This window comes from Pararge aegeria, chromosome 6 (assembly GCF_905163445.1).
Source record: "Pararge aegeria chromosome 6, ilParAegt1.1, whole genome shotgun sequence".
Taxonomy (NCBI): Eukaryota; Metazoa; Arthropoda; class Insecta; order Lepidoptera; family Nymphalidae; genus Pararge; species Pararge aegeria.
The window spans coordinates 20,036,810-20,060,561 of record NC_053185.1 but is presented as its reverse complement, the minus strand read 5'-3'; the positions used below and the strand labels follow the sequence as shown (position 1 = coordinate 20,060,561).

General features: G+C 38.3%; 1 protein-coding gene across 1 annotated transcript in view; it reads left to right on the top strand.

Moving 5' to 3' along the window:
* Positions 1 to 23,752, top strand: part of LOC120624616 — an 82,871-nt gene that overhangs the window by 34,627 nt on the left and 24,492 nt on the right. The window contains exons 2-5 of the mRNA XM_039891265.1: positions 3,735 to 3,829; positions 6,973 to 7,063; positions 15,686 to 15,736; positions 23,493 to 23,620. Coding sequence (XP_039747199.1) covers positions 3,762 to 3,829; positions 6,973 to 7,063; positions 15,686 to 15,736; positions 23,493 to 23,620 — 338 coding nt within the window. The 5' untranslated portion in view covers positions 3,735 to 3,761. The remainder of the gene's footprint in view (positions 1 to 3,734; positions 3,830 to 6,972; positions 7,064 to 15,685; positions 15,737 to 23,492; positions 23,621 to 23,752) is intronic.

Sequence of the window (23,752 nt, the reverse complement as noted above, 5' to 3'; positions counted from 1 at the left end):
GTGGACATATTTCGACAATATCACTTCGGTCCATTAGTTTTTTTTTTTTTTTTTTTTAATTAGTTTGCTTAAGCAATCTCTAACGGGCCGTAGTTAAACCGCTGTAATCTATCGTGGTCAGAAGTTTGTTTATTTGTAATTCTGTATAACATTTGACTCTTAACTCGTTATATTTTTATTTGAACAGAATTTCAACTGTATTTTTAAGGCGTTTTAAAACGATAGGCAGGGCAGGGCATCCAAGGAACTTATCCGGTATGCGGAATAAGGGTCACACAACACTTATCGGAGCTTCAATCAGTAATCACCACGGCATTTGAAGCATCTAATGTTAGCCAAGCGCGCTAGGCAATCAAAGTAGTCTTAAGCCAGAAATATGATAGGTAGGCAACTTTTTTTTTTATGCTCAGCGGGCACGCCTTATTTTACCTGGCATGTTTGCATTCACTTATTACGCCTCAAGTGAGGGAGTCTAGTTCCTGTATATCTTTTCATGTAAACTTAAATCCAACAAGTCGCGTGTCCATCAACACAGTGTAGGTGTTAACGTCGTAGTTGTAGGCCACAACGCCCTTCATGAACGGAACACAGCATTGCAACAATGCTGCTATGCGCCCGAATTAAGCTCTGTCGCAAAAAGCTCCACTACTAATATTTTAAATTGTTCTTTGAAATAGCTGGCATTTAGTTTATCAACTAGATTATCCGACGCGAAGGCTTCTTATGAACCGTAAACGAGGAACCAGTAATTTACCGGTATCGCAATCCTAGCCGGCGGGTCCGAGGTAATGATGTAATGGCTTATACAGCGTTGTTTCAGCGTGTGCCGTTAAAACTGCCTATTATGATGCACGCGTGTTCATATTTCCTATCTGCGACCATAATAATGGCTGCTGCAAAATTGCTGCTATAGACGCACTGACTTGGTCTTGCTGAATCCCTGTCTACTAATTTATTTATTTACTTACTATGTGGAAGAATAGTGAATCGCAGTATTATATCGCAGTCCTACATCAGGTTGAAGAATCGTTTATTTTACATATTCACTTACAGATAAATCATATTGATCTAATATTAATTGTTATTTAATTTATTATTAGGTAGGTATACATATAAATTATTAAAAATCTATCCTCAGAATCTTCGATATCCGTAGGTTGCGAAATGCGAAGTCGAATCAAACTGTTTAGTTTTAGTGAAGATAGTAGGTAAAGAAGCGATGTAACTTAATAATCGACTAAGGTATGCGGAATAAGGACTTTTTGTTGCTTATAATTTCACACATATATTAAACACCAAACCGTGATGCTTCGCAAGGCATCTACACCGAGACGTGGTTGAAGCTAAGTGGAATACGAAGCGCTGCCCTCATTTCGGTTACGCACCGCAAAGAACTGGAATGCCCTTCCGGCTAATGTACACCCTTCCATCAATAAATGATGTGGGTATCTCCAAAACATGGCCGATAAGGCACCCGCAACTTTGCGTTCGCACAGAATCACTCATTGTGACCGTATTACAAAAGAATAGATACGTAGGTATTTATAGGAGGTGGCGTATTTCGCAAAGTAATTATAAATTTCAAAGTTCCCTTATTGACTATTGTTATCTTTTACTTGTGAAACAAAATCGACAGACAGCTTGGCGAATTAGGCATTTTTTTAAATACAGACGTGTTCGGAATTTTGGTACACAGTTTTAGCCGAGATGGCCTTTAACTTTTGTTTATTTTTATTTTTATTCTACAGTAAGATGTTTTACAAACATTCCGTCAAACTGAAGAACAGTTTGTTGACGGGATCAACTGTCTTAAAATATAACATTTTAATTTTCTTAGATGCTAAAACTATTTCGACTTATAAATAGGTAAGTAGATAGTATATAATATTTTAGATATGTAATAGATAACTCTGTCGCTGTTTACACCTGCCTTATAAGTGGGTCGTCCCCGTTCGATTCCAGGTTGGCTCAATTTTGGAATTTACATTACACCTACCTGAACTGGATCAGGTCAGGCCCGGTGGGTTACAAATAACCAGCAAAGCTAAATCTCAGATCACCTCAGCGTTCCGGTACGATCTCGCGTACGCTTACATAAACTTAAGAGCATCTACTCTGCATAGGTTTCTCAGCCCCTTCAAGGTCAGCCAGTTTCCATTTTAGATTGTATCACCACTTACCTACAATAAGGTGGTGACTACAATCAAGCGTGTATGTAAAGGTAGCCCGCCAACCTGCTTTGAATTAATATGCCTACAACGAGCCTTGGGACGTTAATATGACAAATAATAAAGGTACGGAACCCTATAAACAATGTAACAAGACCTGCAGTATAACGTGACAAGGTCGCTAAGGTATGTTAACTCGTAATCAGATATTATGTTACAAGAGCAGTTCTGACTGATGCAAGCAGAAAAAAACCTTGCATTTTTGTGTCCAATTGACGACGGCAATCCATTTTTTGTGTTTTTAAGAAGGCTGCTTGCATATCGACTGTAGGAACATGAGCTGCGCGCCCTCCTGTAAAAAAACTGTTACCACTCTTAACATTTAAAATTGACAGCAATTTAATTTTTGTGACTCTTGGAGTGGAGACTTTGGGACCGTGAGGGCCGGGGGTTGAGCTCTTTTTAATTGTTAAAAATTATTAACGAGTGTACCGATGACCCTAGAGCTGGCAGTTACCTTGGCAAACTTATTCTAGTTTGGCAATGCTTCCATCTTGGGCACACTATGCCTCGCTTCGGTGTTGCAGTTTTAAATTTTATTTCACTACATATGTTATTTTAGGTTATTTTTGTATAAATATATATTAAAAAAATAATATAAGTATTTGAAAAAGTAAATAAATTGCATTATGTGAAATTAACTATTAGTTAAGGTAACAGCTAATATCTTATTAAATTATATATTATTTATGATATACTTCGACAATACACACATCGCCATCTAACCCCAAAGTATGCACAACTTGTGTTATGGATACTAAGATGACTGTTGATATGAATAATATACAAAGAAACACCAATACACAGAAAAAAAAACATGTTTATTACACAATTTTCCAGCTGTGGATTGCGACTCTGTTTTCTGACTCAGAAAAAGCGGTCGCTACCCACAGCGCAAATCGCCCTTCAAAATATCTTGCAGGAGATGAGAGCTGAGCTGACTGCTTCGCGTTGAAACAATGAACGGCCAGCCTTATTGTCCAATTGATGACAATCTATTTTTTGCGTGTTCGATATGAGCGAGGGAACAAAAAGTTGCAGGTGTTAGATGTTTCGAATGATTGATTACAACACGATGCACTTTCAGTTTGATTTACATCTTAAATTACATTTTGCAAAGTAGAAACATAATCAATTCAGAAGCTGCTGCAATAATTTAAACAATTTTAAAATAGATTTTGTTTTCCATCATCATTACATATTATCATACCAGCATATCAACCCTCACACACACACACACACACACGCACACACACAACCACGCACACACACACACACACACAGACACACACACACGCTCGCACGCACGCTGTATTGGCTGTCGCTGTCTGTCATCAAGACTGGAACAGAAAATAAATTAAGAATTTATCAATAGTTATCAGTAGTAATCTGATCGTCATGGTCGTGAAGGAAATGTTAAGGCTTCCTCTTGTTGAGAGTGGCGCTAAGGTCGGTTTAGAGCCAGGTCATGTGGCGCCATTTCACAGATTTGTTGGTTTGTCGTAGGTCTGATGTGCGGCGCGGGGGGTCGCCATGTCCGCGGTGATGAGTACGCTCTCCATGATCAGCGGCGGGCGACGCGCGCACCGCAAGCTTGGCAGGTAGGTCTCCGTATACCTATTCCTTCTTCTTCTTCATCTCCTGAGTGTATCACCGTACTTGGTCTGCCGGAACTTCCGTTGTACGTAGTGCCACTAGTGCGGCTCCCCGCTGGGCCATTCCAGCTAGCCGAGCTCACTCCAGAAGCTTAGCAGGCCGCTCAGGTCACCAATTGATACCTATTCCCCAGTGGCGTGCATAGAGGGTATGCACACTCCGTGCAGATGCAGATGCTATAAGAGGAAGAATATCTCCAGTACGAGTTGATACACATTGTAAGATTATATATCATCTGCATACACTGTGCATACCCTCTATGCACGCCACTGCCTATTCCTATAACTACAAGTACTTTTTATTTACGTATACATTTAGATAAACAAAATGGACATATATTAAATATCCCGGCAACTGGACAGTCAGTTTGGTTGCTAGTTGACTGGAAATTAAAGCTAAAGCTCCTAATTACAACGAATAATTTTTAAAAAGAAAAACCAAACGAAGATAGATTAACTAAATAAAATATATTTTTTTTAAATATACTACGACAATAAGTAAAAAATGTTTCCCCGGATAAAAAATATTCTACCTATATCCATTTCTATCCGTTTCGATTTTGTTTATCTCTGCAGCCATGCACAGCATAGTATTTTTTTTAATTCCCATGAGTCTTCGACGACCTTCCTGGTGCGGTGGTAAACTTTGTGATCTTGTAAATGGCAGATCCCGGCAGGATTCGATTCCTGGTGGGTGGGAATTTGGATTTTTTTTAGGAATTTTCTCCGGTCTGGTCTGGTGGAAGGCTTCGGTCGTGACTAGTGTACACCCTTCCGGGAAATTCATGCCACTATATAATATATTGTATTGTACACGGAGTTGAGCGGGGATCCTGAGACACGGGTTTTATTTTAAAACTTACTTCAGGATTCACAATACTATTAATTATTTTACCAATAATTTAATTTTAATTTTGATTTACTAAGCGATTGACCGTTTCAGTAATTTGTCGTGTATAAGTCGAAAGGGTATGGATTTAATATACCTGCTTTACCCCAAACAGGTAAGGCCGTTACCAACTGCATCATCGCTTACCACATTCAGCCTTTAGTCGAGATTGCACACACAGACACAGTCAATCCCGCTTTCTACTACAATCTACCAGTTGTACAACACGATGTTTAAACCTTCCCAAGAGTGCATTGGGTGCCCACGCAAGTCTCAAGGCGCTTATCGTTAAATCCCACGATCCGAAGAATACGGCGGTTACCTACGTCAGCGGTTATCACATTCCATGTTTTACTTTTTACTCTTTAACCACCCGTCGCGTCTTTCGAGATAGCGATAAAAACAATGTTTATCTAAAAATAATATAAACAGCCGGATTCTTAAAAGAGTTAGTTTGTATAATGTATTTGCACAAAATGGAATAGGCGTCACAGGCTTCTCCTATACTTTGTTCCCGCGCTTTAGCAGGTTGAGGGGATGGCTTTTCACTTACAGCTGTTATATATAACCTTAAAAAAAATCATATACAGATTGTAAAGGCGTACGGAGAAAAATCATTTAAACACAGAAAAATAAAAAAACGTATGTGTACACGCGTTAGAAGTTCGGACTTCTTTGGCGTAAAAAGATAAAAATCTTTTCAAAAATTTTATCTTTCGCTTTATACTACGTTTGTAGAAACAACGACACTAACAATAGGAAAAAGGTATTTAATACATTGAAATTTTTGTTAAACCTCATTATCTCATGATCGGACAACCAAGTTTCACTCAGCATTAAAATTTGAGACTTTTGTACAATATAATCAATCAAATCACCGGAATGAGCCCGCAGAGTTTGTACAATTGAAAGTGTACACTGTCAAACCTTTTTTGTAAAACTAAAATGTTGTCTATAGCTAACTTCAGGGTGTCGGTTTTTGTGAAGGTGTGCGCGCGCATCGTAAAAATTTACTCTCATCATTTTTCCCTAATACGCCAAAAGAAGTATAACTTCAAAACTATTATTGAAGTATTGCTCTCACTTGAAGGTTGCTTGTTTAGGTAGATAACAGACCAGTTTTGTAATCCAACATTTACCTACTAATGTAATTCAATCATCCATTCAATATTGTTGTGAAAAGTAACTAAGGCAGTGTTTCAAGGTTTACAGTATCTAGGTTGTTTTACTTTGCTAGTAGCTAAGTGAGTCTATTAAAACGTGCTTTTGACAGAAATACGTCCTGCAACGTGCCACCCTGTGTCCATTAATCCTCATGTGTCTGTAACGGCAACTTGCCCTTTATTTTCGACGGCCGACTGACGCAGTGGGCAGCGACCCTGCTTTCTGAGTCCTAGGCCGTAGGTTCGATTCCCACAACTGGAAAATGTTTGTGTGATGAACATGATTGTTTTTCAGTGTCTGGGTGTTTATCTGTATATTATAAGTATTTATTTGTAATATATTCAACAGCTATCTTAGTACCCATAACACAAGCTACGCTTACTTTGGGGCTAGATGGCGATGTGTGTATTGTCGAAGTATATTTATTTATTTATTTATTTTCGACCGGTGGGAGGCTTCGGCCGTGGAAAGACCTTACCGAAGAAAGACTGAAAAATAAGCATAAGAACGGTAGGAAGTCCGGTTCTCTCCGATTAGGGGTGTAGTATTATTATTTTCTTAATTCTGATGCGTTTCAAATAATCGCAATCAAACGATGCGCCCTCGGTAGCATACGTTATACTAAAACAACTGATATTCAGCAACATGAATTTGTCGATCGCGGCAGGTACATATGCTAACTACTTGTATTTTTACGTATTTTAATTCCCCCAAGATCGGATAAAATCTTGAAAAGACACCTTGCATTAAGTCGAAACACTCATTTTGGGTCAGATTTAGTTTTTTATGAAATTGCCAGCATTGAAGTTTTTATATACTTACTTTCATCTTGAACAAACATGTAAGGATATATTACAAGTATATATGTTTACAAAACTATAGATAGTTATTATTAATCTATTCTGTCAGTAAAAAAAATTAAAATAAGTAATAACGATATAATTCTTTTTTTATACTATGGAGGCGGAAGGTGGCTACGGTAAATCCCTGCATGGAAATTTCTTTTTTTTTAATCAGCTATACTTTGTTTTGGCAGCTCGCGCAAGTCGGGGCAGTTCTCGGACGCGGGTGAGGACCGCGGGCGCATCCAACATGACCTCAATAAGCAGCAGCGGTCTGCATCCCTCGTAAGTAGTGCTATTACTACTATGTAGATTTAAGTAGTAGAGAAGTTCTTCCGCTATGCTTATTTCTGCCGAGAAGCGGCATTGCATATCATTGATGTGATCCGGTCTGGAGGGCGTGGCCTCAGAATGATGAACACAGAGCGCCACTTTGTAGAACTTTTCCTCGCATGAAAAGAAATTGAATGTATTTATTGGTAAGAATGAGATAAAATGTTCTTAACAAAAGATATAATATCCAGTCAGGCAACCCCGATATACGAAATTTGTTTAATTAAACAATCTAGTTTTGAAGCTTAAATTGCAGAAATTCATCAATTGAATAATATACATTGCTCGATAACCACTTTTGCGATCTAGTCTTAAATTTTTAATACGGTGGTAGGTACGGCAATTACACATTGCGCTACAGTTATCGGCGAGGTCTTTTTCTGTTAAAAGGCGATTATTTTCCACTTTCCATCAGCATGGCCATCTGCTTAGGTAGTAAAACAATATGTATGGTAGGTACTTATTTCCAAACTAATTCAGCCTCCTTCGCTCTCTCTTCGCTCGCCTGGTCTCCTCCAACTGGTGCTGCCTCACGCTTCATTCGAATTCATTCATTGCGATAAATGGTAACGTGGTTAAAAAACTCATTTACAGCATTAAAATGAAATAAAAAATAAAAAAATTGGATGTAATTAGCTCTAAGGGTGAGCTAAAAGGGTCTTATTGTGAACTACATCTTCATCTTGAATCTGAAATTGGATGTGAAATGAAGAGTCTGACAGTATCGATTCCAAAGATTAAAAACAAGTTTAAGTGTGGTTTTTTTCCGTCATGTTGCTCGCAGCTATGGAGTACCAAATCCCTGTGGTCTTTAATTTTCTTAAGTAAATAATCTAACTTGTTGGTAAGTGCGTGGGAAAGTTTGGCAATCACTTTTCGTTTGGTTCAATTAACTCACGTTGCGAGTTGCGGCGCACTTGACATGATTAGATCATTAGCCAAGAGTTCACGCGATTCGAATTGACTTGTGGGCGACGGACTTCTTGCACCTATTGATATTTACAAAATTAAACGTACCTATTTACATAACTGTGTTCTTGTGGAGATTACGCAACAAGCTATTTAGTACGCAACAAGCTGATTTTTATTTTGGTTTAGAGATAGTCTTGGTAGTCACGCTAAATCTAATAACAATGGGATTTAAAAATTACGAAATCGACTTCATAGTCATAGATAAGTAACTCTGGTTTGTTACGCAGTTTTTTGGTAAGTTGATTTTTGAGGGTGGAAACCTGTATCCAGCAGTTGAGTATGAGGATTAGCTGCTACGATAATAGTTTAGACTAGTGGTTTTCTATTTTTCGTTGAGGAGTTCTGAACTTTTTTCCGTATTCCTAAGAGTGAGTTTCATGCCGGCGTCTTCTCGGTAGAATCTGCCTTCCGAACCGGTGGTAGAGTCACTACAAACAGACATACATACTTGACGTTTCGAAAGTATACTTATATTAGGCCAACTTGAAATAAATGAATTTTGAATAGGACAAGATCGTAAACCCAAGTTTTGGACCCAAAAGGACCAATAGGTTCAAAATGAGATACCTAACTGACCCATTGGCGCAATCGCTTCCAGGTTACCCTTGACCAAAGCATTGCTGAACGTCCGACTCGCTAAGGTTTTGTACTGCTTGTATGAGCGACTTGTTTCATGCCGAATATACCTACCATGTGGGTGTGAGCAACTTATGGGCCAAAGATGATGTATCTAGGGACCCCAACGTCAATCCTCAGAGATATCTGCGCGCCCACTGCCACTTCCGCTTCGCCCTAGATGCAGTATTATCTGAAAATAACCGAAAGAAAGAAATAACTGAATATAGTTGAATATTTTTGCTTTCCACAGCAAGAGGGCAATACATGTTATTATTTTTTATTGATCATGGTAATAAATGGCTTTTTTATGGTTTATCGAGATCGTGCCTACCTCTGCAATGTTTACAATCAATAAAATTGATTTGTTGATACGCCCTTTGTGATAAACGTTGGTCATCCTTGCATGGTATAATTACACTTGGTATGGTATGTATTATTGGTCATTTTATAAATCGGTGGGACGGTTTAGCCACATCAATCGGAAGTAAATTGAAAATAGGTAGAGTATTATTTTTGCCAGAAATGCTTACTTCACTCAGAAGTTGCTTTGACCAGTCTCATGAGACAGTTTATGTTAACAAAAATAAGCCATTTTCTTATTGTTGTAAACAGATACAGATTGTCATGTCCTAAGATCGAAAAATAAAAGAATTAGGTACTATGGATTGGAAAATTGTAAGAAAAAAAAACCCCAAATGCCGAACACTGGAATTTCTTGTTCAGAAAATGGCACTAAACAAAAAGCCGTATTGATATTTTCGAAACAAAATATAGCCAGTGTCACTCTTGGTGATGCGAGGATTCTAACTATACTTCAGACATCCAAATTTGTGAAGGCATTTATCTTTTATATATATATAAATATAATAAATAAACTGGCTTGCGAGTCTGTGTTAAAAAATAATACAACTAAAGTAAAAGTAATGAAATAAAGTATGAATCAGTTGTGTATGTATCTTACGCTTCGAGTTTTTTGTCAATTTGAATAAGATGTAGTACTTATGAGCAGCACTGATTGTGGACCGTGCTTGGTCCCCAATTTCCGTAGATCATACGGCATACCACGGTTACCTCAGACGAATACGGTCTAAACGAGTCCAATCGACTCCTCCCTCCCCCAGCCCTCAAGTATTGACAATAATAATTATTTTGTTTAATACTTTAACCCAATAATTTAGTATATTACTATCTGCTTTAAAATTCAGGATAACCTAGTGAGGGTACCAACGAAAACATCATTCACGATGCGCGCGCACACCGTCACAAAAAACCAACACCCTGAAGTTAGCTATTAGGTTTGTCTACACTTTCAAAATCTGCGGGCTCATTCCGGTGATTTAATTGATTCAATTATAAAAAAATCTCAAATTTTAATGTTGGGGGAAACTTAGTTGTCCGATAATGAGTCTATTAGTATTTCAAATTTAATCACGTTTGTTATGGCCATTTCTTTTATATATAGAGAATAGTTTTTTTGTGATATTTAAATAAACTTTATTTAACTAGATAATGCGTTATAATAAAACTTTCAATGTATTAAATACCTTTTTTTCTGTTATTAGTGTCGCCTTTTCTACAAACGTAGAATAAGGTGAAAGGTAAAAATTTTGAAATGAAGTTTATCTGGTTACGCCAAAGAAATATAACTTCTAACGAGTGTACACACACGTTTTTTTAGTAAATAAAATATTTGCTTCAACTCTCGCCTATACGCATCATACACATAAATTATGTCAATGTCAATAATATAACGTATGTGTGCTGTACATAAACCCCTTAAAGAAGCTTTGTGTATCACTCATATCCTTTAATCATAAAGGCATCATCCTATTAGAGACGATTCCTTTGCCCAGCCGTGGAATATTGATAGACTTCTTAACTTTTTGTTGTATTTTTGTATTATAATCGTGCGTCGCGTCGTCCATATTACTTGATCCATCAACGTTAATCAAGCGTTGATTAGTTGTTATTATTGCTCCAAGTTACTCACAGTGATAAATGACAGCCATAAAACTGCAGGAGAAATATGGTAGACATTTCTAGGGGTGGTTGATTGGAGTGCTGATCACGTTGAAGTATCTGAATACTAATATACTTATATACCTAATGATGGGCATAAGCCTCTTCGCTTAAGAGTGAGCTTAATCCTACTATACTGCTGCAATGGGGGTTCGCAGGATTTTTATTGTGAAAATAAATAAATAAATATACGACAATACACACATCGCCATCTAGCCCCAAAGTAAACGTAGCTTGTGTTATGGGTTCTGATTAGCTGTTTTTTAAGAATATAGTATACTTAAAAAACATTCATGTTCATCACACAAACATTATTTTCCACCTGTGGGAATCGAACCCACGGTCTTGGACGCAGAAAGCAGGGTCGCTGCCGACTGCGCCAACCGGCTGTCCAAACATGGACAGGTTGTTGTTACATTTATGACGCATGATAATAACCTGGATTTACCGTAGTCACTGAGACACGAAGGTGGACAATTATTTAAGTACCTGAGTACGTGCCTGGCGCAGCGGCGAGCGCTGTGAATTTAAGTAGGAGGTATCGGGTTCGATACCCGGCAGGTGCAATATGGGAATTTATAATTTCTGAATTTTCTCTGGTCTGGTCTGGTGGGAGGCTTTAGCCGTGGCTAGTTACCACCCTACCGACAAAGACGTGCCGCTAAGCGATTTAGTGCGATGTCGCGTATAAACTACCATATTCCCTAATAGGTAATCCCGCTACCATCTGAGAGTGCATCATCACTTACCATTTGAGGTTGAAGCCAAGGGCTAATTGTAGTGGAATAAAAAAAAATTAAGGTCAGAAGACAGTGTCGGTTAAAAAAAATATTTCAAAGTTCTGACTGACTGAGATATCAACGAACCGCGTGGTTTAGAAACTTGCAAGACATAAAGCCCTGAATATTTAAATTTAATGTAAACTTTAAATCTGTTTTTATTAGTTTGAACATTTTAGTAGCCTCAGATTACGAGCGGGCCAATCTCGCTCCACAAGAATGTGTAAAATGCAATTAGCCGATCTCAGCGGCCATTCCCCACTTTTTCTCGGAAGCGCTCCACGTAAAAAACGGATTTTCTAATGCGCTCCAATAATTGAGCGTTGAAATGTTTCCGTCTAAAGCCCTCATTATGACGCTGTCGTTTGGACTTTGGACAGCAGTGTAAATAAATAATTACGTAGGTACGAGACATCCAATTAAAATTGCAACTAAAAATCTTAACGTTAAATTCTCTCCGTCTCGTGAAATATAATGCCGACATGGAATGATGGATACTATGAGTTCTGAGTGTTCAAACAGCCAGGATCAGCCTGGCTGTTTGAACACTCAGAACTTCACCTAAAAGTAAGCAAGCTCTTCTTTTAATTACAAATTAATAGAAACATTCAAAAAGAGACGGTATTCCGTATTGATAGTCCAACATTTGAAATTATAGCATGTCGTACAATAACGTAACGTAAGGGGTTTCACGCTTTAATACAGTGTTACATATTAAATCATTACGCTAAAAACAAAGTCATAGTCTAAAATATCTTTATTCAAAAACGCTCATAAATGGCACTTTTGATGCGTGCATTAATGGTGATGATGTATGCGAGAAATGCGTAGATGGTTGTAAAAGAAAGCCCATGTTCATATCCTACAGCGTTTAATCTTTTTCGTATATCTAACTTCAGCACATAATTAGAGATACTAAAACAAGAAACATTTACATTATAAACTCAAACATCAATCTATTTGAACTTAAAGAACTCTTTATATACTACATAACTATATCGAGATAACATCTTCAATCTTCTCTTGACGTCTTCTGTCGGTACTCTTCTGTACCTCTTATTTGACCCCATATTCTATGACCTTCCCATTTGACCTAGGTTCCCGTTATTTTGAATTCCTACTCCCATTTTTATCGACCACAGATTATGCATAACTTTGACAACTATGAACGAATATACCTTTTTTCTTTAACGAAACTTACACACAAAGGCAGACTCGGTAACATTAGTGAGATGATGGCGATAACCATTTTCGTAAACTTAAAACTAATGCTTAGGTTCCAAACGCGCTCTGGTCTAAGAAGAAGCCCACGACATACTTAGCTGGGTCTTCTTTTTTGTTATCACCAACTCCCATTGTGATTTGCAGTTATTAGCGCAATTGCCTTAAGCCCGGACCACAGACAATTAAAAAGTTTTAAGATCCTAAAATTGCCTAGTTTTATTTTTAATATTAAAAATGGGGTATTTTTTTAATTACTTTTTAAACTTTTGACAGCCCTATCTTACGTTCCAATTCACGCGTACGTACGCGTAGCACGTTATGAAGAACAGAGTAATCATGATAAAATATACATATATACTGTGTAATACCTATGTCCCGGATCTCTAGGCAAACGAGGCAAATTATGTTATCATTACAATATCTGTACGAGTGTCATACTTGCATAGCTTGGTGGTCGAGCTAAATGTGCTGTGGATCCCAGTCTTGATAATGTCTTACATTAAGTAAACAACATAAAGTAACTAAACAACATAATTTATTAATTTATACTCTATATCACCACGAACCGCAATAACTTAAAGAAGTAGTTAGAGTACAAAAAGCGGCTTTATCGCTTAGTAGCGCAAGCGATCTCAACCTACTCGTGGATTGCTTAGTATATTCTCATACATTCGTCGTGTCGCCAGTCGTCTCGTGTCCAGTGGCCAACGGGACGCGAGACGACTGAATTTAGAATTAGGAAAACAATGAAAGCTGTTCGAACAGGAAATAAAAGCCCGAGTATTCGAGGTTAAATAAAGGCCCGAGGTTTCGCATCTCCTCGCTCATCAAGAACACGGTAATAATTATCTAATTACCCACCCGCGGCTTGTTCGCCATTGTAATTGTAACGTGAAATTGTCCAGCGCACCTAGCCGTCAAGATCTGGGCACACGCTCCACGAGACATGCACACGCATGCTTTGTACCCATCTGGTACGAAAAATACAATGCATAGCATTGTAAATACTTATAAACCAGTAGTTTCACCCCTTTGTTCTGATAGGCTCAGGAATTCAAGCAGGCAACCAAAAAACTTAAATATTATCTACATCTTCATCTTATCACTATCTGTGGATAAACAAGTTTTATAATAATGCTTAGTTTAAAGGATAGTGTTCGGATCTCGCAGACTATCCTTTATGACTAGGGGGCTAAAACTATCTAAGAGTGTGCTCGCTTAACTTCCATGATTATAAGTAAATATGACAATAATTTCATTGATATTAGAGCTTCTCTGTATCTATCGTAACTTTGCTCTATATCTTTCGCACCTTTCTTCGCTGTTAAGCCATCGGTATATTCTAAACATCATCACTACCATCTCAATACAGTTATCATGATAAGAGTTTGAGGTCGTTTTAACTTTTATAAAACTTTTTAAGCCTGCAGCCTGTTTTCCCGCATTAAAGCAGCACGTGGGATGAAGCTCTATGTCGGCGTCCTATAAGAGTAGTGTTTTGTTTTCGGAAGTTAAACGTAACTCAGGCAGATAATAACGTTCCTACTAAAAATGATCTAACGAGTGTGCAATCTGTCACAAGTTTTCTAAATGAGGTACTTGAAGATAGTACAAAGAATGCTCTTACCGTAATGAGGCCTTCGCTCAAGTGCCGCCTTGTATCTTGTCCAGCAGCACGAGCGCCGGGCCACGGGCTGATAATCCCTAATTACAGTACCCTTAGTATAAAAATTATACGCTCGCAATCGTAACGACGATTTCGAGTATCGAGTAAAATATAACTTATCAACCTTTTATTAACACGTAAGCAATTATTTCGTGTCAGCTCTGGACGGAGCTGACAGGATTAGTAATTTTAACACGAGTAATATCAGGCTCAATTTACTTTAACGTCATAGATTTTGGATTTTTTTGGCAGATGGCCTACCTGATGTTTAGTAGGAAACATAACCTATAAACAGCGCTTCTACAACACTTCGCAGTTCTTCTTCTCTCTGGACAGTTTCCGCGCGTAAGCACGTCGCTTGTTGTGCGTCGAAATTTCCCGTTATTGCTCGCTACTCCAGCGATCCAAACTCTTTCCAGAAGCCTAGCATGCCGCCCAGGTAGCTGAGGACTTCCGAGAAAGTGGCTGGGGATCTCAGGTAGATCTCGCGTTGCTCTGTCACGTGCGTATGTATTTCATCTGCCTCCATGCATGCTCTGAAAAAGGGCTGTCGGTGACACCTACAATGGAAATATGTCTGTTAAAGAAGCTATGTCCTGTTATGAGTCCCACCACCTTCCTAAGTTTAGTTAGCAGGTCATGCGAGGAGCACGTCCTACAACGTGCGGCGTGTCATTTAACGTCACGCGTAGGTTTTAAGCCTCATGCGCCTGTTATTACACAGCCCACGCCCTTCAGACGGAACATTGCAAAAATTCTGCTTTGCGGCAGAAACAAACATGGCGGTAGTATTTCCTTGGACGAGTTCTGCTGCAAAAAAACTTCTCACATTCGATACTCGAAAAGCACTCTACGTTTATGAATCTTATGCTAAGAGAACGGGTTGATTCGCTCCGTTGACCGACCAACAGCTTTAGTATATATTCAAATGTTTATTTTTAAAATACATATCTAAATTGCAGAATCCGGCGGGAATAATGATAGTGACTTGAAAAATCTACCATGGTCCACAATTTCAAGTTAGGCTAGCAAGCTTAGGTACTTATACTCTTAAAAAGTCAACCTTAAAAAAAACTGCCAAACGTAAGAATTAATTAATGCGTTTAAAGCACAGATTAAAAATATTCCTCAACAAGCATTTATTCTTTCAAATAAAAAGTCCGTTCTCTCCGGCGGAGGCTTTGTGCGCTCAGGGCCGGCGCCGCCCGCAGGCTCCGCACAAAGGGAGAGCCCTCCATCCCGTTTGTCCAACTCTAATTACCATAACTTTTAAGACATTCTGTTTCATTGTTGCAGCAAACTCTGGAGCCTGGAGGGGTCGTCAACCTCGACAGTTTGGAGGCTAAGGTTGGTTGGTGCACAAACAGCGGAACTTTTCCGCGCGATCATCTACTTGTAATAAACTACACATACAAATACTGGAAAAACTCATATTCATAACATGTGTTATATTTGTCATGAATTCAAAGTTTAAAACTCTTTATAGGTTACACATTTATTTATTTATATTTTTTGTAAGATAGTTTTGGTTTTAAATTTTATGTTATACGTGTTTATATGACGCTAAATCCATTCGCGAAATGTTTTTGAGCAGTGCAGGTTTGCCTTAAGAAAAACTTTTAATTAATTCCTTTTTTGGTTCTGGTGATTGCGAAACAAAGTAATTAAGATACAAAAAATGCTCGCTTATGCTTTAGTTAGGCGAGTAGGTACTGATTTTATGATCTGGAGATAGTACGAATAAACTTTATAAAGTATGGGTCACTGTCCTTGCAAAAATTGCTTTTTCGAGGACTGCGTATATAAAAAACAGTTGTGTGTAATTAATTACTTAATTAGTGTAATTACGTATTTAATTTTATACAGATAATAATTAGTGACATGTGTTAACTTACCAGGTAGAAGTAGAGTTTCTTTAAATATGACGACTGATTGGCGCTGTGGGCAGCGACCCTGATATCAGAGTCAAAAACCGTGGGTTCGATTCCAACAACTGGAAAATGTTTGTGTGATGAACGTGGATGTTTTTCAGTGTCTGGATGTTTGCATATATGTATTATAGGTATATATGTATACTATTCATAAAATATTCAAAATCAAATTCAAATTCAAAATTTCTTTATTCATGTCGGCCTATCTTAGGTACTTATGAAGCGTTCATACATATATGTTTACATAATTGTAAGGGGATGGTGATAGCTTCGTTCGCCAACTTAAACCTAAAGCTACGAGGGTTCCACACGCGCCCTGGTCTAAGAAGAGCCCACAACAAACAAATTCAAATTCAAACTTAACCGGGTAATTTTTTTTTCGTTATCACCATCTCACAGTAAATTTATATTAAGCTACTAAGGTAGAGCAATTCACAGCCAAGCTTTTTTATCGTTTAAGTAATCCTTAACATTATAATAGGATTTTTCTGTAAGCTTACGTTTTATATAAACTTTGAACTTATTGAGAGATCTCAAAGATTTCATTCGGTATTTGTTATAAAATAAAATACAATCGCCCTTGAATGAATTAGTAATTTTATGTAGCCTAGTAAACTGCACAACAAGTTTATTTTTGCTTCTAATATTAATATTGTTACAGTCCATTTTCTTTTTAATTTTTGTTATATTTATATGGACATAAATAAAATTTTCAAATATGTACTGACTATGCACCGTCATTATTTTAACTTCTTTAAATTTATCCGTTAATGACTCTCTTTGGCCCATTTTATATTTCGCACGATCAGCCCTTTTCTGCAGGACGAAAATAGAATCTATATTAGCAGCATCACCCCATTATAAAATCCAGTAGGATATAATGCGGTGAAAATAACTAAAATACGCAAGCCTAGCAGTTTCTATATTTGTCATATGACGAATCTTTTTAACTGCGTATGCTGCAGAACTAAGTCTGTTCGCTAAATTATTTAATTATTCTCTAAACTATTATTTCATTAGGAACATGCCGCAGTGGTTTTTAGCTTGGCTAGAAACCCCCTTTAGAGGGGGGAGTCCCACATAACCTCCGTCCTGTCCAAGGGTCAGAGGCAAACCTATTTCACCACGCAAAAAAAAAGGTCTATATCCTATCAATTTGTCCTTCTCATTTATGATGATTTATGTGTTTTGTTGTTCTAACAGTACAACCATAACGGTATAAAGAAGCGCTTGTTTACAGAGATTGTCACCAGTGTGACGGTATATTGCCAGCTAATGATCAAATAACTACTGAGGTAATGGGTGAAGTCCGGTGTATAAGCCGGTAACTCATTTGACAATCTCGGAAACCGTGTCGTATATTACTCGTAGCATTATAGCCCTAGTGCCTAATCTCCAACTTTCCCACCAATTGTGTGATTGTTTTGTGAAGTAACACAACTGTTTATGTGTTTTCACACGAATTACTCACGAGAGTTTAGCGTAGATTCGTTTATCTATTCTCTATTAGATAGATTGTAAGGAGATTTTATTATATGTATTATCGCGGCTAATATATTACTTAATTGCCGAGAAAGAGCTTTGGGATTACGACTCTGATGCAATTAATGTGTTAATTGGAATCTTACGGATGCTATTGCTATTTTTTTTTTTATTCCTTGCAATCTCACCTAATAGATAGATAGAAAGTCTTTATTGCACATACAGAAAAAAAAACACAAATTAACAAAACAAAAGGTAAATAAATAGATATGCGCAAAGGCGGCCTTACGCCTGAAGCGATCTCCTCCAGACAACCTTTGGTTGTTTAGCACGGAATACGGGATAGTGCAAAATTTAATTTAAAAAGAAATAATTGATATACAAAGATAAATCATATGTATGAGTACATCTTCTTTATATATATATTTCTTGTGTGCGTGTGTATGTCACTGAACTCCTCCTGAACGGCTGGACCGATTTGAATGAATTTTTCGGTATGCGTTTGGGTGGCACTCTGGATGGTTTAGATTCACAAATCAGCCCGACAGATGGCGCTGGGGTCCGCTAGTATATATATATAAATCATTACATATTAGATGGGAAATACGTCTTTTACGCGCGATTTAAAGATGTCTAGAGCTTTAGACGGTCTTATTTCTCTCGGTAGCTCATTCCAAAGGTTAACCATAAAAGAATTACCTACTAATTACAAAGCTTAACCCTAAAAGAATTGCGATAAGCCAATTAACGTCAAGCAGGAATCTTGTTATCATTACTAACTCAGATTTAAGTGAACATTGCCTCACCTGATGGTAAATGATGATGCAGTCTGAGATGGTAGCAGGTTAACCTGTCCAAGGTATGGCAATTATATATTAAATCCATACCCTATACTTTCGACGCGGCATCGTAACTGCAGCACGTGTCTGTTGGTACGGTAGTAGCACGGTCACGGCCGAAGCCTTCCACCCGAATAGACCAGAGAAAATTCAGAAAATGTAAATTCTCAATTGTTCCTGGAAATAAGTCCGAGAGCACCCATTTGTAAGAGCACAGCGCGAACTACTGCGCTAAATGAGCTACTGCTGGGCTCAGGCATTTGGTGTCTTAGAATTAGAATGGTGGTTTTAAAGATTATTATCACATCTTCTCCTACCGTATACGGTATTATTTTATTACTAGCTTTTGGCAGAATTTCGTTAGAGCCTTCTGTTTTCCAGTGATAAAAATTAACCGTCCTTTCAACTTTAAATTATTTACCAAAATAAAAGTTGATTATTTCGTAGTTAGGGCGTGAAGGAAGGACAAACAAATAAACACACGTTCGCGTTTATAATATTAGTAAGGATGTGTGTTAGAAAATGCCTAGTCACTTTTGATTCCATGATACCCAAATTATAAAATATGGTACTGGTATTATAGGTGGTATAATTACAGGTACGGAAGCTAGAATAATGCCAGATCATTGCGACGCGTTTTGGAAACGAGGAAACAAATCGCTCTTTGGTGAAAATAAACTACAGAGAGCGGGCAAAAGCTAAAATATTGCTGTCACATGTCATTATAGCGGACCGAGTGCGGCTGCCGCGCATGAAAATAAACAACGCTATCATGCTCAACCATGGCCGCAGATGCTATCGGCGCGTTAATTGTGCCTCGCGCCGCCGCCACCGTGCGACGGTCGAAGTAACAAAATATTCCTTTTTCTACAACTACCACATTTAAGGCTTTATCATCATCATCATCATATCAAACCACTACCGACCCACGGTACAGGGCACTGATCTCCTCCCGCCACGACAAAAGTTTAGGCCGTAGTCCACCACGCTGGCCGAGTTTGGTGGACTTCACTCGCCTTTGAAAACATGAATGAAGAAGACATATTTATTTATAATTTTTTTAGTTTTATTCTATATTTGCACACCCCATGAATTGAAAGATTTATACAAGAAAACTGAAACATAAAAATAGAAACAGAATACAAAAGGCGGCTTTATCGCTTAGTTGCGGTCCTTGCCAGGCAACCTTAGAATTAGGAAAAAAGAGGAGAACAAACTGCAGGTGGTACAAAATATAAAATACATACATACGAAAAACTAAATACTAAAAAATAAACTAATATACACAAATGCATCTTATAAATAATATGTAGTTACTGGTAGGAATAATTTTATTTTTTATTAATGAACCAACGAAAAATATATTTGTCTAGGGAAATAATAATCACAAACTAAAATTAATATTTATAATAAATACAATAAGCCGTCTAACGATTCACTTATGGGCATGGTACCCAAAATTCTGGCTATCGCTATTTACCCCTTTGATTGGCTAGAATTAGCCGTTGGGCTAAATAAGCGCCAGCTCTTGGGTCACCAGACGTAAGGACCAATTTTTGGTAAAATGTTAATAAAATGTCGTCGGTGCTACTACTACCATCTCGTGCGATCACCAACCCGTGGTGATTACAATAACCCAACAGGAGTTACGAGAAGCCTGTAATCTAGCGGTGGACCGTTATGGGGGATGACTGCATAGCAAGCTCATAAACCGCCAGGACATTTCACGAAAGAACTAGTTGTGCAAACGACGGCAACTTTCAAGCCTATAACTTGTACGGTAGGATATGGCAGGATGGTGTGTTGAGCGCCAATTAGTTAGTGGACGCGGTTTAGATGCGATCTCGGAAATAAACTTTTATGTTTTATATTGTAGCACGAGATCGGTGTACGAACATACCCATCTATTAGAAGATACGAGTAGGTCTGAATTCACTAGCATTTTCAACTAATGGCGTTTATACGCCTGCCCGAGGAGAGCTGGAGACCCAATAATAAACAATAATAGCCTAGTGGGTAAGGCAACGGCTTTCCTTTCGCGGAGACCGAGTTCGAGCCCCGGCACTTTTTGGAGTAATGTTTTTTTAATTAAAACAATTTAAATAGCATTTGCTTTAAACGGTTAAGGGAAACATCGTGATTAAACCTACATGCCTCAGAGTTCTCCATAATGTTCTCGACGGGGTGAGAAGTATACCAATCCGGGCCTAGCCAGCTTTAGACAAAGGCTTAAACCCTTCTCGAGAGAGTAGAGTTTTTTGTGAGAGATCTTGTCCGGGGAAGTAGGAAGTAGGAACACAGCATTGTTGCAATGCTGTGTTCCTACTTCTGTGTTTGTGTGTTCCGCGGTCTGTAGGGCATGGTTTTCGATCTCCCGCACGTTGCAGGCCGTGTTCGTTGCAAAAAGCAAAACAAAACTAACCTTTTGGATTCAAATACCCGGGAATCAAACAAACGCACTTTTGATCCGCAGTCAAGCATGCTAATTCCTAGAACAAACAGGCAGCTAGCGAGTCTAGTAGTTTTTTTATGGTCTAAATTGACGCCCTCGCGTATAACAAGGGCATAAAAGAAACACTTCCTGCAACGTGCCGCTATGTATTTATCAACCTGAAGCTGGTGTTAAGCCTTATGTGGCTGTAATGACTCCGGCAACCACGCTCTTCAGATAGATACACAGCAATTTAGCGGGCTAACCTGTTAGGGAGTATACCTCTAATCGGTTTCTACGCGGCATCGCACCGGAACACTAACTCGCTTAGCGGCACGTCTTTTTCGGTAGGGTGGTAACTAGCCACTGCCAAAGCCTCCCACCAGACCAGACCAGAGAAAAATCAGAAATTATAAATTTCCAAATTACCTCTGACGGGAATCGACCCCGGGACCTCCTACTTGAATTTACAGTGCTCAACTCCCCGCCAGGGAGGTCGTCAATCACAGCATTGCTACTTAGCGGCAGTAGAACTTCCCCGGACCAGCTTTGCTACAAAAAGCTCTAGATACTAGTAACATAGTCTGTGGCATACTGATAGTTGATACATAACAATGAAGCAGTCAAGTACTTACATTTGGATAGAGACGAGTCAAGGCTGACGAATGCAACGGAGCGTGCGCAGGAAACTATAACCACCGGCCACTTCCCAGATCATTTCAATATAGCACGTCTTGGAACAAAAAGTCAACAAAGTAGCTAAATTGCACATCTTATGGCTTCTATTGTCTCTGGATGGGAACAACTTACTTTTAGGTCATGCTAAATTTGTTAGGTTTGTTTGTTTGTATACTTTATTGCACAGACATTTAGTATAAAGTAAAGAGACACAATCACAAAAGAAACTTAAAATAGACATTGAGGCATTCAAATGCAGTGTTATCACTAAAGCGAATTCTTCCAGACAACCTTTGGCGTAGGCAAAAAGACAACAGGTTGGTGCAGCAATTTAATTTTAAACAAAAAATCAATTATAACCTAATAGGTACTCATAAATTCTAATACTAGATTAATATTATACGCTAGCTTCTGCGCGTGACTTCGTCTGCGTGTTCTTCAGAATTGGGTGTAAAGATTCGCTCGTTAACAATTTTAAATTTTCCCCCGGGATTTTTTTAAGGAAATGGGATAAAAGGTAACCTTTGTTCTTTTTCATGCCAAAGGCATACCTGAAAAATGATGAAACAATTCATACAAATCCGTTCAGCCGTTTTTGCGTGATTGAGTAACAAACATCCACACATTCACATTTATAATATTAGTAGGATAAAACAAGTATAATATAGTTTATACACATTTATACAGTAGATGGGTACTATAATGTTACATGGATAAGAATAATTAAAGAAAAAAGTTTTGTGAAAATATCCCATATCGGCCTCGAAAAGCTTAATAAATAATAAATAAATAAATAAATATACTACGACAATACACACTTCGCCATCTATCCCCAAAGTAAGCGTAGCTTGTGTTATGGGTACTGAGATAGCTGATGAATATTTTTTTATGAATATTATACACATAAATACTTATAATATACAGATAAACACCCAGACACTGAAAAACATTCATGTTCATCACATAAACACTCTCCAGTTGTGAGAATCGAACCCACGGCCTTGGACTCGGAAAGCAGGGTCGCTGCCCACTGCGCCACTCGGCCGTCGTTAATAAGCCGTCAGTACTGGTAATTCGTTCGCACTATCGTCCAACTTCTGATTTGGAGATATATAAAGTGCAACAATCAAAATATTCATCCTATTTTCTATTTGGCATTGAGCCATACATAAGTCAGGAGAAAGAACAGAAAAATCTATCGATGAAGTTACAATGTTAACAACATCATTAGTATTATGATATATACTTACGTCTTCAGCCGTTTAAATTTTGCAATGCATTTGAAGTTCGAATAAACTCGAAATATGTAAACCTCATGTGTCTGTAATTACACCGGCTACCACGCCCTTCATACCGGAAGCATTGCAACAATGCTGCAAAAATAAGCGTGGCGATAGTACTTGCCCGGACGAGCTTTGCATCAAAAATCTCTACTATCACAAATAGATATCTATTTGTACCTACGGTGGTAATCTAATCGGTTTATACGTAGCATATGAAACGCTAAATCATTTGGCATCACTTATTTATTGATAAGTTTCGAGGAAGCCCAACCAGTGTCCATGCCAGCCAAAGAGAAATTTATGAAATTACAAAATTTCAAATTGCCGCTGTCTCCTTAAAACTAAAAGATAAAACACGAGGGTTGAATGCCTCCCTCCCACTCCAACCCCTTAAAAAGTTGAGAGGTCAACGCAGTTTCCTAACTTAAAACCAATATTGAACGTAGTCTTGTATTGCAGATGGCCAGCATCGAGGTGTCGCTTGCAGGCGTCGGCTCGCGGCGTCGTAGCGCTGGTGCCCGCGACGCCTCTCGGGAGCTGGACGCCTTGCGGGCTGCGCTCTCCGACAAGGACACGCTCATACAGAGGTAGGACTCCCGTCATGTCTTATTATTTTCATTAAAAGATTCGGCGGCCTTGTGTCCACTATCGGGTCGGAATAAATGGGGCCGCCAGTCTATTTATTTGTTTCACCTGGTATTGGATGGTAACAAAACTTT